The sequence below is a fragment of the Podarcis gaigeae genome (genome assembly GCF_964106915.1).
Source record: "Podarcis gaigeae genome assembly, chromosome: 14".
Taxonomy (NCBI): domain Eukaryota; kingdom Metazoa; phylum Chordata; class Lepidosauria; order Squamata; family Lacertidae; genus Podarcis; species Podarcis gaigeae.
The window spans coordinates 2,165,909-2,182,369 of record NC_139690.1 but is presented as its reverse complement, the minus strand read 5'-3'; the positions used below and the strand labels follow the sequence as shown (position 1 = coordinate 2,182,369).

The 16,461-nt window shown below is 47.1% G+C and overlaps 2 protein-coding genes across 2 annotated transcripts in view; both read left to right on the top strand.

Moving 5' to 3' along the window:
* The window catches only part of LRRC49 (leucine rich repeat containing 49), a 103,388-nt gene extending 94,930 nt beyond the window's left edge, over positions 1 to 8,458 (top strand). The window contains exon 16 of the mRNA XM_083712197.1: positions 8,410 to 8,458. Coding sequence (XP_083568323.1) covers positions 8,410 to 8,443 — 34 coding nt within the window. The 3' untranslated portion in view covers positions 8,444 to 8,458. The remainder of the gene's footprint in view (positions 1 to 8,409) is intronic.
* A 1,210-nt stretch (positions 8,459 to 9,668) lies between these two features.
* LOC310831559 (thrombospondin type-1 domain-containing protein 4-like) overlaps positions 9,669 to 16,461 on the top strand; it is a 115,112-nt gene continuing 108,319 nt past the window's right edge. Inside the window, exon 1 of the mRNA XM_083712238.1 lies at positions 9,669 to 9,785. The gene's annotated coding sequence lies outside the window, so the exon portion shown is untranslated. The remainder of the gene's footprint in view (positions 9,786 to 16,461) is intronic.

Genomic DNA, 16,461 nt, shown 5'->3' with positions numbered 1-16,461 from the left:
TGTGTCATCTGCATATCTGAGGTTGTTGATATTTCTTCCGGTGATCTTAATTCCGGCTTGGGATTCATCCAGTCCAGCCTTTTGCATGATGAATTCTGCATATAAGTTAAATAAGCAGGGAGACAATATACAGCCTTGTCGTACTCCTTTCCCAATTTTGAACCAATCAGTTGTTCCATATCCAGTTCTAACTGTTGCTTCTTGTCCCCCATAGAGATTTCTCAGGAGACAGATGAGGTGATCAGGCACTCCCATTTCTTTAAGATCTTGCCATAGTTTGCTGTGGTTGACACAGTCAAAGGCTTTTGCGTAGTCAATGAAGCAGAAGTAGATGTCTTTCTGGAACTCTCTAGCTTTCTCCATAATCCAGCGCATGTTTGCAATTTGTTCTCTGGTTCCTCTGCCCCTTCGAAATCCAGCTTGTACTTCTGGGAGTTCTTGGTCCACATACTACTTAAGCCTGCCTTGTAGAATTTTAAGCATAACCTTGCTAGCGTGTGAAATGAGTGCAATTGTGCGGTAGTTGGAGCATTCTTTGGCACTGCCCTTCTTTGGGATTGGAATATAGACTGATCTTCTCCATTCCTTTGGCCACTGCTGAGTTTTCCAAATTTGCTGGCATATTGAGTGTAGCACCTTAACAGCATCACCGTTTAAAATTTTAAATACCGTATTTTTTGCTCTATAAGACTCACTTTTTCCCTCCTAAAAAGTAAGGGGAAATGTGTGTGCGTCTTATGGGGCGAATGCAGGCTGCGCAGCTATCCCAGAAGCCAGAACAGGAAGAGGGATTGCTGCTTTCACTGCACAGCGATCCCTCTCGCTGTTCTGGCTTCTGAGATTCAGAATATTTTTTTTATTGTTTTCCTCCTCCAAAAACTAGGTGCGTCTTATGGTCTGGTGTGTCTTATAGAGTGAAAAATACGGTAGTTCAGCTGGAATATCATCACTTCCACTGGCCTTGTTATTAGCAGTGCTTCCTAAGGCCCATTTGACTTCACTCTCCAGGATGTCTGGCTCAAGGTCAGCAACCACACTACCTGGGGTGTACGAGACATCCATTTCTTTCTGGTATAATTCCTCTGTGTATTCTTGCCACCTCTTCTTGATGTCTTCTGCTTCTTTTAGGTCCTTTCCACTTTTGTCTTTTATTATGGTAATCTTTGTACGAAATGTCCCTTTCATATCTCCAAATTTCTTGAACAGATCTCTGGTTCTTCCCATTCTGTTGTTTTCCTCTATTTCTTTGCATTGCTCGTTTAAGAAGGCCTTCTTGTCTCTCCTTGCTATTTTTTGGAAATTTGCATTCAATTTCCTGTATCTTTCACTATCTCCATCGCATTTTGCTTGCCTTCTCTCCCCCGCTATTTGTAAGGCCTCGTTGGACAGCCACTTTGCTTTCTTGCATTTCCTTTTCCTTGGGATGGTTTTAGCGTGATTTTTAGATTTTGAGACGCTGTTACCCCTCCTCTCCTGGTGGCAACGCTGGGTGGCAGAACATCTCTCCTCTCCCTGACTTGGTGAAGGGAGGAATCCTGCAGAGCTTTGCTGCTGGTCCCTCTCTCTGCCCCCCCCCCCCGATTGGGGAGATCATTAGCAAAATTGGCAAAGCAGAGCTGCGGTGGTGGGGGTGGGAGGGTGGGCAATGCACCTCCTCTTAGGTTTTCACTGCCTGAGTTGGCTCATTCACGCTGCCTCATCTGTGGGCCGGCTCTAAACCTATCACTACTAACTTGTGTATGAAGAAGTATTTCTAGGGAACAAATTTCCCTTGCTTTTCCTACTGGAGACCACTGGTCATAAAATTGTCAAAAATCTAAAGACTGAATGTTCAGAAGCTTTAGTGCTTGGTTTTACCTAGTACTATCAAGAACCCTCAAATTCTTTTCTCTGTTTACATTTCTCTGCTCAAGAGAAAGATTTGGTGTTTAAGGTCCTATCCATCAAAACAGAGTCTAACTTTTAGCATTTAGGTGCAACAGATAAAAATGTGTTATGGGGATGCCACCCTAGACACCCCAAGTTTTAAGACGAGTCCCATGAGTGAGCTGATCAGTCCTGCTGTCTCCTGTGTGTGCTAATGAGGACTATCAAGGGATTAAAGGCTATCCACATGGGCAATGCAAGTGGAAGGGAGAAAGATGCAGGCCTTCAAACGGATGGTACGTGTTGTGCAAGTCCAGTGTGCAAAATTCAGACATAGAAAAAGGTCAAGTGGGAACTGCAGCAAAGTATTGCAGCACATCCTCACCTTCTTCTCCTTCCCCCTTTCCATAGTTCTAGCCCAGTAGCTGCACCCTCCTCCAGCAGGTCATTACAGTCTTCCCTCCCACCTCCCAGATTTCAATTTTCTTTTCCAATTGATTCTCAACCTTCATTGCTACTGAGTATGTTTAGTCCTTGTCTGAGGGGTTTTTTTAGGGGGAGGGGAGGCTTAGAGGGTTGTCCCCCATTTTTCCCTCCAATGCAGTATTTCTGCAAATTCCTCTGAGCATAAAAAGAGCCTTCTGGATCAGACCCACCTAGTGCAGCACCCTGTTCTGACATTGGCCATCCAGATACCATTGGGAAACTTGAAAGCAGGATTTGAGCACAAGAGGAGCCCTCTCCCCTGCCTCCAGTCCCTAGAATCAGAGGGCAGAGCATTGCCATCATGGCTAGTATTCCTCCATGAATTGATCTAATCCTTTTTTAAAGCCATCCAAGTTAGGGGCCATCTCTGCCCCTGTGGGAGAGAGTTCCATATGCACTTCTGATAATTCCTTTCTCAGTAGCCTCACTTTGGACCCATTTCTGTTGGCACTTCCCACCGGAACTAGCTATTAGAATAGGTATTAGAACAATGGAGAATTCACATTCATTAGTCCTGCTGTTTTGCAGGATGGGAAGAGACCAGACATTTTGAAACTTTAAACATCCAGTGAGAAATCCAAATGAGGAAAATTTTGGAAGCATGGCTAAATTGTTTTAGTTAGATGCCTGGGCAATCTGTTACTCAGGTGTCGCAGAGGCACACCCTCTAACCATGAAATGGAAGAAAGTCCTCGTTTCCATGAGCGACCTTGAGAAATCTTGCACTACTAAGTTTGGCAAACATTTTAGAACTCCCGGTGGGTTGTTGGTTTTTTAAACGGTCATTGTAAAACCCCTCTTGCCATGCCTAACTGTAAATATAACCCCACTGCCAAGAAGACTTCATTAGTGTAGTTTGCATTTTAATAGGTAGCTTTTGGCTGAAGCACAACCTCTCTGAAGAGGTGCATGTGTGTCTGCTTGGCACACCTTGCTTAATGAGGTAAATGTTCATGGCGTCAAATGTCCCCTCCTCTGCCCCCTTTGCCTGCTTGGTTTTGTAACAGGGCTTTAATTAACCACACCGAAAGAACTGTAATCTGTGGGAGGAGGAATTTTGGAATGAACCCTCAGCACTCCCCTCAAAGGCCAGGGGTTAGGACTTCCTTTCTGGAGGCTCTACAAGCACCATTGATCAAAGCCATGAGCCAGTTCCTCCTTGAGCCTGGCAGCTGTGGGCACATCGCGGAGACTGCAACACTGAGAAATGTCAGACAAACGAATAAAACTACATTTTCACCACCTCCTGAAACTTTTGACACATTTCTCTGTCAGAACAGCTAATGAAGTAATTAGTCCTTCGTTTAATCCTTTGGAGACGGGGGTTAATGGGCAGGCTCCCAAAGAGAGGGGAGGGGCGTTCAGTGCCATAACCACAACTGGAAATAGGCCAACTTTCACCTCACACACTGAAGCACTGTAGTAAATGTGAAACAGCCAGAAGATCCTAAGAAGCAGCCCTAACCAGAGGAAACAGCTATTTCTCCAACCTTTGCTCACTCTGCAAATAAAGTCTTTTCACGATTGGGAGGACTTCAAGACTTCAGGTTTGTAATGTGGACCTTGCAGAGGCCTTGTCCTCTTGGGATCAAGTAACTTTTTTGGAGAGATACTGTAAATATTTCTGGTGTCCTCCTAGTGGTGTTGCTTTCAGAGGAAGATATCTGAAACAGGACATGATGTGGAAGCCTATCTCTTCTCAGCTGCTTACAGCATTCTGCAGTACACTAGTAATTCTTTTGTGCTACATGGTTCTTTGTAAGCATCACTGAAATATACACTTTGTAACTGTAATGATGTTTTCTCTCTTGTCTTCTTGCCATTGATGCATTGTTGTCATGGTCCTGTGCCTCTTCACATTTTTGTGTGGTGGTTATTTTAGGAAACCTGGAGTGTAGATGCACATAAATTACATGTATAATATATTAGCTTATAATCAGGGCACACAATAATGTGTATAATAATGTGTGAGAATTTGTACTTTAATGGAACCCAGGGGAAAAAATCTTGCTCCATCTTCCATGTGACAATCAGTCCTTCAGTATCTCAAGAGGCAGCCATTTGAAGATGGCTGTGGTATCACCTATTAGCCTTCCCTTCTCCAGACTAAACCTACCTAACACCTTCAACTGTTCCTCACAAGGCTTGCCTCCAAACCCTTTATCTGCTTGGTCGCCCTCCTCTGCATGCATCCTGTGACTTGGCACCCCCCAAATTTCTTTACATAACATGCTCAGCAAGCTCTTGCATAACTAACATATCAGGATTTTTTAAAAACAAATGCAGATCTTCCTTTGGCTAAGTCACAGGAACATCTGTCTCACTCAGAGACCTGCAGCAGGCAAGTCATGTCCCAAGGTTGCTGGCTTGCATCTGTTTTCTCTGTACGCTTTTTGTAAGATGCCACATGTAATTAAAATCTATTTTATATTTGTAATGACACCATGACAGGATTCCTATCCTGCCCCTCTGCATGAGAAGAGTGACGGTTCAGCAGCAGTTCAGCTGTCTGCTTGACATCACACTGGCCTGGTGCATCATGAAGGAAGGGAGGTGTTGAATGTTTATTAATATATATTCCTCACCAACTTGGGAAAACGCTATGTCTTAAAAGATATATTGGGACGCGAGTGGCATTGTGGGTTAAACCACAGAGCCTAGGACTTGCCAATCAGAATCCCTGTGATGGGGTGAGCTCCCGTTGCTCGGTCCCTGCTCCTGCCAACCTAGCAGTTTGAAAGCATGTCAAAGTGCAGGTAGATAAATAAGTGCCGCTCCGGTGGGAAGGTAAACGGCGTTTTCGTGCACTGCTCTGGTTCACCAGAAGCGGTTTAGTCATGCTGGCCACATGACCCAGAAGCTGTATGCTGGCTCCCTTGGCCTGTAAAGCGAGATGAGTGCTGCAACCCCAGAGTCATCTGAGACTGGACCTAATTGTGAGGGGTCCCTTTACCTTTACCTAAAAGATATATTACATATTTTGGAAAGTGATTTTTCCGCCTATCTGCCATTAGTTCTCCACAGGTTCGGCCACCTCTCAAGATACCATCACCAAAATCGGCAAGAGGGTTCCCAACATGGGGGTGACAGTCCTCAGTGACACTCGGATGCTGGGCACCATTTTGATTCAAGATAGCAGACTGAAACAGGCCATTGGCATGACTTCACCCATGTTTTGACATAGTTTTGGCTGCCTCTTGAGATACTGCTGCCAAACTCAGCATGAGGGCTCCTGAGGTGGGAGTGTCCATATTCATGGATGTTTGGATGCCCTGCACCATTTTGAATCAAGAGGGTGGACCAAAATGTGACTTTGGCATGACTTTGCCTGATTTTTGGCATGACAGATCCAAACTCACAAATTGCACTATCCATTTAAAATACACAATATTTGATGGTCTCTACAAATTCCCAAGCAGCACAGGGCGATCGCCACTAGTAAAATAAGAAGAAATAAGCAAATAATGGCTATCCCCCCCTTTTTTTTGAGGGTGAGAAGTGCACAGAGCACAGATAGAGAAGGCTATAGAGATTTGTCTATCCCAAATCGCCAGCTGCAAGAGGATAGGTATTTTTTGACAAAATATTGGAAAGCATCAGATAAAAACTTCAGCATTTTTTTCGGCCATGATGGTAAAAGAGACATCTTAATTGCTCATGAATTGACAGAGGAAGAACTTTGATTTCTGTTGGGATTGTTCATGTGTTCCAAATTAACTTATGGAAATCATTACCCACAGGATGAGGCCCTGGCCACTTTTGATAGCAGTTTTTTTTATTTTAAGGATTAGATGAATTAATGGACCATTAACATCAGAGCGTTCGGCAGTTGCTACATAAGAGTGTGGAATTATAGATTTCTGAGACATGGACCAGGAATGGATGGCTCTAGCTACCCTTGTGTGAACTGCAGCCACAGCCACAACTGCATCTGGCGAAGTAGACCGTAGTCCATGAAATCTTAGGGCATGATAAATTTGTTAGTCTTTCAAGGTAAACATGAGAAAGGAGAACTCGCCGCAAGAGGTGACATTTTTGACATTATATTTCCTTTGGGTGCCTCAGAAACGTCTGTTGGGAAAACACTGGGCAAACTGCTTCCCGTTTTCACATGTGTTTCCCGAGGACATTGTTGTTTTGGGATTTAAGAGTCAAATCTGTCTCTTCTGCCACACTCACCATTCAACCTACCTCTGCCTAGTCTAATGAGATCACCCAGGCGAGTTTACACAACTCCTTCTGTCATTCAGCAAGGTTAATCCAGGTAAATGAATAGAAATACCTAAGCTTCAACAGTGATATAACTGGAGGGAGTACAATCCGCATTCCATCTCTGCCCACTCACAAGGGAAAGAATCTTGGAGGGTACAAATCTGTGCTGGCATCAAGCATGCTTTTCCCTGTCAGTAAACAGGTTGTGCAAAAGGACAGTGATGAGTGATTTGCTTACCTGGGCTGATTATGAGAGGCCCAAGGGTTCGCCTCGCCTCGCCTCGAACCCTCGAAGTTTCAGTTCTGCTGGGAAGGATAGAAAAATGGTGGAGAGGGAATCAAATGGAGTACTGTGCAAAAGGGGCATGGCTGACTAGCTGACTTCAGCCCCAAACTGGACTGGAGGCACTCCATGCTGCAACATTTTGTTGTAGGTTTCTCTCCTGGGCACGGATTTCCATTGCACATACTTGGCTTTAGTTATAGCAGGGCAGGGGGCAGCCAATGGAACATGCTGCAGACCACTTTGGGCAGGTGGGCAGGGCCACCTGCATGCCAGTCACCTGATGCCATGGACAGGAGCGCCCTACCAGTGGCTACCGGCTACAATGGCTATAATGCCATTTGCTGGAGACAGAGGCCGATTCAGGGCAGTGAGACTGATTCCGCCACCCTAGATACCAAGCCTAGGAGCATTGCAGGGTGTTGCAATGGTGACGTAGTGAATTGAGCAGAACAGAAGGCATTGGCCTAGATGGGTCATGGGCCTGATCCTACAGGGCTCTTCTCATATTCTTACCACAAGCTACTTTGCTTTTGTTTTGCTTATTTTCTAATTTTCAGCCTAGAACTATAATGGATTTAATTACAAGGCTAGATTTACCACCCACTCCACCCCAATTGTTACAACAAAGTATTAGCCCTCCTGGCCATTGGAAGTGATTTAAATTCCACCCTTGTTCACAAGAAGCTCCTAGCTCTGTTGCTGGTTGCCCAACCTTGCAGCCTAAGATAGGAAAAGAGGTGGTCAGGGAACACCATAGAATCATAGAATAAAATAGAATCATAGAGTTGGAAGACACCACAAGGGCCATCGAGTCCAACCCCCTGCCAAGCAGGAAACACCATCAGAGCACTCCTGACATATGGTTGTCAAGCCTCTGCTTAAAGACCTCCAAAGAAGGAGACTCCACCACACTCCTTGGCAGCAAATTCCACTGTCAAACAGCTCTTACTGTCAGGAAGTTCTTCCTAATGTTTAGGTGGAATCTTCTTTCTTTTAGTTTGGATCCATTGCTCCGTGTCCACTTCTCTGGAGCAGCAGAAAACAACCTTTCTCCCTCCTCTATGTGACATCCTTTTATATATTTGAACATGGCTATCATATCACCCCTTAACCTCCTCTTCTCCAGGCTAAACATGCCCAGCTCCCTTAGCCGTTCCTCATAAGGCATCGTTTCCAGGCCTTTGACCATTTTGGTTGCCCTCCTCTGGACATGTTCCAGTTTGTCAGTGTCCTTCTTGAACTGTGGTGCCCAGAACTGGACACAGTACTCCAGGTGAGGTCTGACCAGAGCAGAATACAGTGGCACTATTACTTCCCTTGAACTAGATGCTATACTCCTATTGATGCAGCCCAGAATTGCATTGGCTTTTTTAGCTGCCGCGTCACACTGTTGGCTCATGTCAAGTTTGTGGTCAACCAAGACTCCTAGATCCTTTTCACATGTACTGCTCTCAAGCCAGGTGTCACCCATCTTGTATTTGTGCCTCTCATTTATTTTGCCCAAGTGCAATATTTTACATTTCTCCCTGTTAAAATTCATCTTGTTTGTTTTGGCCCAGTTCTCTAATCTGTCAAGGTCGTTTTGAAGTGTGATCCTGTCCTCTGGGGTGTTAGCCACCCCTCCCAGTTTGGTGTCATCATGTGATAATTGATCACATGATGCGGTGCACACAGACACACACACACACACCATTTGAATGACAATGCCCTTAAACTTTGGGGGCAGGGTTGGCCCCCTCAAATAATTTATTGGAGGGCTGAAGACCCCTTGGCCCTAGGAGCTGGTTCCTATTTTGCGCCAGGTGGTGAAGCTCCCTTATCGCACAATTTGACTCTTCCTTCCAAAATGTCCCCCTTCTTGGAATCTGTTTTATGACTCTGTATCTGCAACAGTGTCCTGAACCTTATGTTCAGTTCCAGCTGCAGTGATGTGCTCTCCTCTGTCCTTGTTCTTTGTTTTGTATTGCTTTTATTGCATATTGCTTTTGAAAACTCAGTGAATGCATCTTTAAAAACCCAAACTGTCTTTCCACTGGGTTTTTACCTGTCATATTCTGTCTGCCTCACTTCTGTTACAGTGATTGTCCTTTAAGGATGCAAGTTTGAATGTTCTACTGTGGGGACTGAGAGGCCTGAGGATGAAATGTGGCTCTCAAGCCTCTCCGGAGGCCTCCCCCTCCCATCCCCCCGTGCTCTGGCTGGGCTGCTCACCTGGGCGAGATGGAGGCAGATCCAAACCTCTCTGACCTTTTGGCACGGCTGGAATGTCTGTTGCTTGGTCCACTTTGGCCTTTGGCACCCCCAGTCACCGGCATGTGGCCCCTGGAAGCTTCCTTGGGAGGGAATGTGGCTCTTGGGGCGGAAAAGGCTCCTCCTTCCTGTTTCACACCATTAGTTGAAAAGGGGACAAGGCTTGATAGAAACTGCCTTGGAATGTGTGTTGTGAGGGGGGGGGGGCAAAAGGAAAGTGCTGATTTTTATTTCTTTAAGAAGTGAATTTACTGAGTCAGTTTATAGGTGAAGACAGGAGCAGACCTATTTACAGACTTGGGCAGCGTTCCATCTTACCTGTGTGTGTTTATGCACTTATTCCCTGAACTTGAAGATGGAATGAAAAGCACGACGTTCGGTGTTAAATACCCCAAACAGCAAACAAGCGAGCAAACAAAACCATATGGGGCGGGTCGAAGGCCTCACCTGTCCGCTTACCTGCCCGGAGGCCCGGCCAAGGCGCTCTTCCTGCGGCGGCCACCAGGGGGCGGGGCGGCCGAGCGGGAGGATCCGGGCGCGAGAGAGTCGGCGCGCGCGGCCGAGGAGAGAGACGGGCTTCTTCCGTGGCGAGCGCGGGCGGGAGGAGAGGCGCCTGCGGCTCCGGGACTGGCTCCGCATCCCCGCGCCTGCAGCCGGGACCTCGCCCGGGGAGCCCGAGAGACTGGTAAGAAGGGAAGGGGACGCGCTCCTGCCCGCCTCCCTCGCCTCTTCCTCGCTGGGCTCCTCGGAGCGGGGCTTGCAGTACTCATTCTGCTCAACATTTCGGGGGGGGGGGGAGTTGGATTTAGGGAGAAGGGCAGGCGGCCGCTTGAGCGCCCCGGAGCAGAGCCAAGGGGAGCGTGGAGGTTGTCTGTGTGTAAATGGGTCATGATCCAACTCGCAGCCCCAGAACTCTCTTGATTTCAAATATGTTCCTAACTCTCCCCGTGAAATCCAGGTGATTTGCAGCCTAAGGAGCCTTATGCAGAAAGCCCATTGCATTTTCCCTTCATAGGTGTGCATTTACTTGGAGAATTGCAGCCTTAAGGTGTGCAATTTCAGTTGGATCAGGTCCTCATTTGGCCGGAGGAATTGATCTGGCGTGGCACACCTGTTGTGTAGCTCCCTGACCCTCAGAAAAGCGATATACAAGGTGAGTCTTTTAAAAGAGGCTCCGTGGAACATGTGTACTCGGTATCCACAGGGCCTCTTTTAAAGGACTCACCCTGTATATATGATTCCATGCTGTTGCTTCAAAGGCTTCCTGTTTTATCTGCACACTCCCAAATTATGGCTGCATCCCCCACCTTCTCCTGTTGCAAGTGATCATTTCAGAATCACTTCCCCCCTTTGCCCCCAGGCTCCAGCCATTGGAGGTATCCTAGTCACTTCAAGGGATAAATATGTGTGTCTAAAATGACTGGGGATGGGTGGGGTGGGGTGGGGTGGGGGCGTGAACATGCCTTCCCCTTGGCTTTGCTCCATAGCTGAAGTTTGAAGTCTCTCATGATGGAAGGAGATAATGAGGAAGCTGGTTCCAGACAGCATGAAAGCAAAATGTCTGTTTTTTAAAAAGAGCGCACACCATTAATTACTCCAGGTTTTTTGCACTCTGGCAAGATACGAGCCGTGGGGCCAAGGAATGTGTCTCCAGTGAAAATGTGTGGCTGCCTTGAAAGATGCACAGGGACAGATTTGGCAGGACTTCTCTCCTTCCTCCACAGATTGCACCAGAATGAATGGAATACAACTCTGTGTGCATGTTTTGCCAGTTTACTTAGTTTTGTTTAATTGCATTTTATTCTTGCTGTTGCGTGAAGGCAGCATTCAGGACAGCATGCAGTCACTTCTCTTGATCCTCTCAAGGAAGCAGGATGCTGGATTGCATTGCAGATAGCTTTGGGAAAGGTGTGCTCTTTAAGAAAGACCCCCCTCCAATGAAGGCATCTGCTCCCTGCTGTGTTTCAGATCCCCTGTGTTTATTTCTGAGGACAGCTTGTATCTCCACCCCCCCCCCATTATCAATGATTAAATGGAGCTACATATTAGGTGTGAATGCCAGCAGCTCAGATCCATTTGTTTTTCTTTTAAATGGTTTTACCTGTGATTGTACCATGTTATGGAGTATAATTTGGTAACCATAAGAAATGTTCCTAGAAGTCATTGCTACTTCAGGAAATTAATCTTTGCCCAAAGTGGGCTTTTTATTCCTTTCCAAGAAGCATCCCTTTGCCAAACAAAGATTATTATTTTTAGTTGTCCTCTTCTGAAGACTAAAATCCAGGTACTGTATGGATTTTTCATGCAGCAACAAACAAAGAAACAGCCCCTTCATCTGATGTAGCTTCCTCATTCAAATATTTAGCAGCAGCAGCAGCAGCGACTGGACTTAACTGTCAGAGGTCCTTTACCTTTACCTTACTTCACACAGCACAGTTAAGCTATGGAACTCACTGCCACAGGAGGCAGTGATGGCCCCCACCTTGGATGGCTTTCAAAGAGGATTGGGCAAATTCATGGAGGATCAAAGTATATCAAACTTGGGGCTTTCTCAAGGCAAAATGTGTGCCCTACCGTGGAGCTATAGCCCCCTCCAAGTTTTCAGGACCTCTCAAATTCTTTGGTTCCTGCTATCTTCCGTTTCAGGTGCTGAAAGACGTCTCTCTGCCTGAGATTCTGGGGAGCTACTGCTAGCCAGCATAGACCAGGGATGGGAACTTGTGGCCCTCAAAGCCTTGCCAGATTCTGAACTCCAAGATGCCCACTGTGGCCAATGGTCAGGGAGAAGGGAGTTGGACCATAGGAAGGATTCCTGGACTACGCAAACCAGTAGTTTGATTGGGTAATGCAGTAGCTACAGATTTTCAACAAACTGTTCTGAAGTGCCTGGGGAACCAAATTTTGAAGAGCAGGTAATTTGGCTGTAACCCCTCCCTGCGGAACCAGCGCTAGTAGAGGCTGCTCCCTTGGGACTGTGCGTGGAAGGCAGAGAGTCCCACAGCAGGCGGCACCAGAGCCAATGGCAGGACCAGGCAACTAATTCTAGTTTGCCCCCCCCTTCCCTGCTGGCACAGGAGCCAACTGCTAGGGGCTGAGGTCCCTTGTCCCCCAATAAGATATAAGAGTGGGCTGGGTCCCCCAAAGTTGTCGGGCATTGCCATTCATATAGCGTGCATGCGCTGCATCTTGTCATCGATTATGTGGGTCAGGGCTTACCTGCCCCCCAATATTATATTCAAGTTCGCATCCCTGCCTGCTGGGTTCTGTGTGGGGCAACAGCAGGGCTAAGGAAGAGGCAGGAGCCTGAACTGGTAGGAATAAAGCAAGCGGGTGGGGCTGGGGGCTGGCTGGCTCAGGACAGGCTGAAGTTGGCGGAGCAGCTTCCCATTTGCCCTCATGGAGCAGCCTCCACTGACCAGAACCCTGTTTAAACATCATAAAGTGTATGCGTGTATGCATGTTACAAATACTATTCCAGCATTGGCGAAAAACCTCGCATTGTTCTATCATCAAGCAAACGGCTAAAATATGACATAGCAACCATTTAGAAAGCAGTTTCCTCGAATATTTATCTAATCTCTGTCTTTATTTTTGTGAAGGCAACCCAGGCAATTGTCTTGCCCTCCCTGGGGTTTCAGCTGATAGGCCAAATCTAATGACAGCCGAGAAATGTTAGCCAACCAGGATCCTGCCCCCACTCTCTGCTGCAGGAATTATTTAATTTATTGCAGGCAAGTGCTTGCGTGTAACTTTATGCGAATGGTTATGGTTTCTAAACACCCATCCAGTTTGGAAACCGATGCAGGGTACCACTGTCTACTATATGTTTTGGAATGTGGTTTTGACCACCTGTTCTCTATAGGTTTGGCTACCTTTCAAGGTGTTGTCGCCAAACGTGGCACAAGGGTTCCCGAGGTGGGGGCAGCAGTTGCTATTTATGTTTGGGTGCTGGGTGCCATTCTGAAGCAAGATGGTGGACCCAAATGTGACTTTTGGCACGATGGATGCAAACTCACAAATAGCACAGTGCAGTTAAAAACACAGTATTTTGGGGTTTCTACAAATTCCTGGGCAGCACTGGGCACTCTGCACTAGTTGCTGATAAACAACACTTGAAGACTCGCAGCTTGGTGGCTTTGGATTAGGGGAAGCGGGGAAATCCCTGAAAGGCATGGGTGCTGTGCACAGGCCTCAAAGTCTGATCAGCTGTGCTTGAGCCAGGGGAGGCCCAGGCAGTGTTAGCAATATGTGGACCACTGGTCTGACTTGGTATAAAGCAGCTCCCTATAATGGAGCAAATAATGATTCCTGAACACACATGTGTGAATAAAACTGTCCCTTGACAGATTCCTTTTTGCAGTTTTATACACATTCCCTTCCACCTGGGCCACGTGCAGGGGAGAGAGCCAGTCTCTGTCAGGTTAGCGCTTAGAAGCACAATTTTGGGCTGCAGGATTTGCTGCCTGTCTGCAGCGCGTGTTGAATGAGGGATGTCATCAACGCTGGAACGTCTGCATTGAGTTGGATGTTTCTGTTGGCTTTTGCTCCATTGCTTTGTACAGTTCCCTGGGTTCTCTCTCTCTGTGATTTGGTTTCTGAGCAAAGTGAGAATCTTTGGGTTCCTCTGGTCTCAGAGACATCTAATTAGTAGCGACTTGAAGGTAAAGGTAAAGGGACCCCTGACAGTTAAGTCCAGTCGTGGCCGACTCTGGGGTTGCGGCGCTCATCTCGCTTTACTGGCCAAGGGAGCTGGTGTACAGCTTCCGGGTCATGTGGCCAACACGACTAAGCCGCTTCTGGCAAACCAGAGCAGCGCACAGAAACGCCGTTTACCTTCCCGCTAGAGTGGTACCTATTAATCTACTTGCACTTTGATGTGCTTTCGAACTGCTAGGTTGGCAGAAGCAGGGACTGAGCAACGGGAGCTCACCCCGTCGCAGGGATTCAAACCGCCGGCCTTCTGATCGGCAAGTCCTAGGCTCTGTGGTTTAACCCACAGCGCCACCCGCGTCCCTAGCGACTTGAAAGTGAGTAATAAGTCCTGCATGTGGCGTCATTCTTAGAGCTTTGCTTCTGAATGTGAAGAGCATACTACTGAATGACCAGCGCCACCAGGGTACATGCTGCCCTAGAAAAGCACTGGCCAACACAGTGCTCTCCGGATATGTTGGACTACAATTCCTATCTGCTCTATCCAGCACAACAAATGGGCAGAAATGATGGGAATTGTACTGGTTAATAATAATAATGAGAAGAAGAAGTAGTGTGTGGTGGTGGTGGTGGTGGGGTTTAGCTGGTACGTGCCAGTACTTTGTAGTGGCACCTCTTTTTTGCCTGGGGAAGCCTTGGGGATGGTTTCTCAGGGAGCAAAGCAATTCCCTGGGCAGAGCTTGCTGCCTGGAAAACTGATCTGTCCGTTCGGTCAATTGTGAGTGGGCAAGGGGGCAGCCCACCAGGGAGCAAATGGACAAAGCCTAGAGCATTGCTCAGCAGGCCCAAGGCAGGCAGGCAGGTAAGGAAAGCACACACCAGCATAGATGTTATATTTTTAAAAAATAGAGTGATGATTGCATGGTTTAGAGACAGTGCTTCCTGGTTTCTTTTGAGGGCAATTCCACACTTCCACCCAGACTCTTCTGCTGGAGAGGAAAGCAACCGCAGAGGGGAATCCAGGATTTCAGTGTAGTTGTGATTGGGAAACAGTGTAGGTGAGATTGGAACAGATGCCTGAGGAGTTGTTCATGTTGTTTCTAACTCAGGTCTGGTTTTGTAAAATGTATTTGTTTTAAGCAACACCTTTTTAAGGATTAAAAATGGTTATGCTAATGAATATATAATACAGTTATCACGCCCATGCTGCAGATTAGGGAGCAGTAGCTAAGAACTAATGGCTTAACGACAACCCTGCGGTGCAGTCTACTGCTGGTATTGTACACTGGAGATGAAGGGAGATTGTCCACAACTGCTGAGCACCCCACTTCTTTTTCTAGAAAAAAGGCACTGGTAATAATTGTAGTCCAGCAACATCGGGGGGGGGGGGCACCACACTGGCTACTCCTGCCTTGGAGTGTGCAGTTAAGGCAGGTGCCTGGCCCAAGGAGTCTAAAATTAGATGCAGGGATAATAATAAAATATGCTGCCACTCCGGGCAGCTTACAGCATATCTAAAAATATAAAATATCAAGTGTTAAAAACCTCACGATACAGGGCTGCCTTTCAGTGTCTTCTAAAAGTTGTACAGTTCTTTATCTCCTTGACATCTGATGGGAGGGTGTTCCACAGGGCGGGCGCCACCACCGAGAAGGCCCTTTGCCTGGTTCCCTGTAGCTTCACTTCTCGCAGTGAGGGAACTGCCAGAAGGCCCTCGGCTGAATGATAGGGGTGGAGATGCTCCTTCAGGTATACTGGGCCAAGGCCGTTTAGGGCTTTAAAGGTCACTTTGAATTGTGCTCGGAAACGTCCTGGGAGCCAATGTAGGTCTTTCAAGACTGGTGTTATGTGGTCTCGACGGCGGCTCCCAGTCACCAGTCTAGCTGCCGCATTCTGGATTAGTTGTAGTTTCCGAGTCACCTTCAAAGGAAGCCCCACTGAAAGTCAAGGGAATGGGGCCCATTCATAGCAAGGACTTTGAGGCACTGCATGCAGATTCTGCCCTAACTTTTTATCTTCACAGCAACCCTGCAAGGTGGGTTGGGGGGGGGAATTCTCCTCGGATGTCAAATCCTGGTAATGTCTGGGAAAATCTGGACGTATGGCTGTCTTTGAGCTTGGCGGCGGCAGCACTGGTGGGAGAACTAGGGACATTCCAGGATCAAGATTAGAAGCCAGAGTGGCTTTTGTAATTCTGAGACGGTCCCTGGAGAACTGGGACACTTGGAGGGTACGAAGCACCAGGTAAACCTGATTGAGGCTTTGTTTCTCTTCCATCCTTCCTGCCTTCCCTGAAGAAGAGCTTGGAAGCGCATCAAGAGCAGGGATGCCTTTTGTGAGATATGTAGCCACAAATGAATCAAAACGATTCTCTGCTTGAAAGTGACCCACCCAGCCTTTTCACCATGCCAGTAAATCTGCTAGCAGTTAAGAGCTGGCTTCCATTGTGTGTGTGACCAGATGTTTTAATAAGGTCATATAAGCTCTTCAAAAAGGAACACAGTATACTGCATGTTGCATTCACTGGTGTGGTTGACCTGTTGCAGCTCAACGTATGAGGTGAGCCATTTGACCAAGGGTGAGGAGTTACAGTTCAGAGACCAGCCTTCACCACTCTGGTGCCCTCCCTGTGTTTGGGACTACAACTCGCATGGACCAGGGCTGATGGGAACTGTAGTCCAAAACATCAGGGTTATTATTTACCTTCCCCT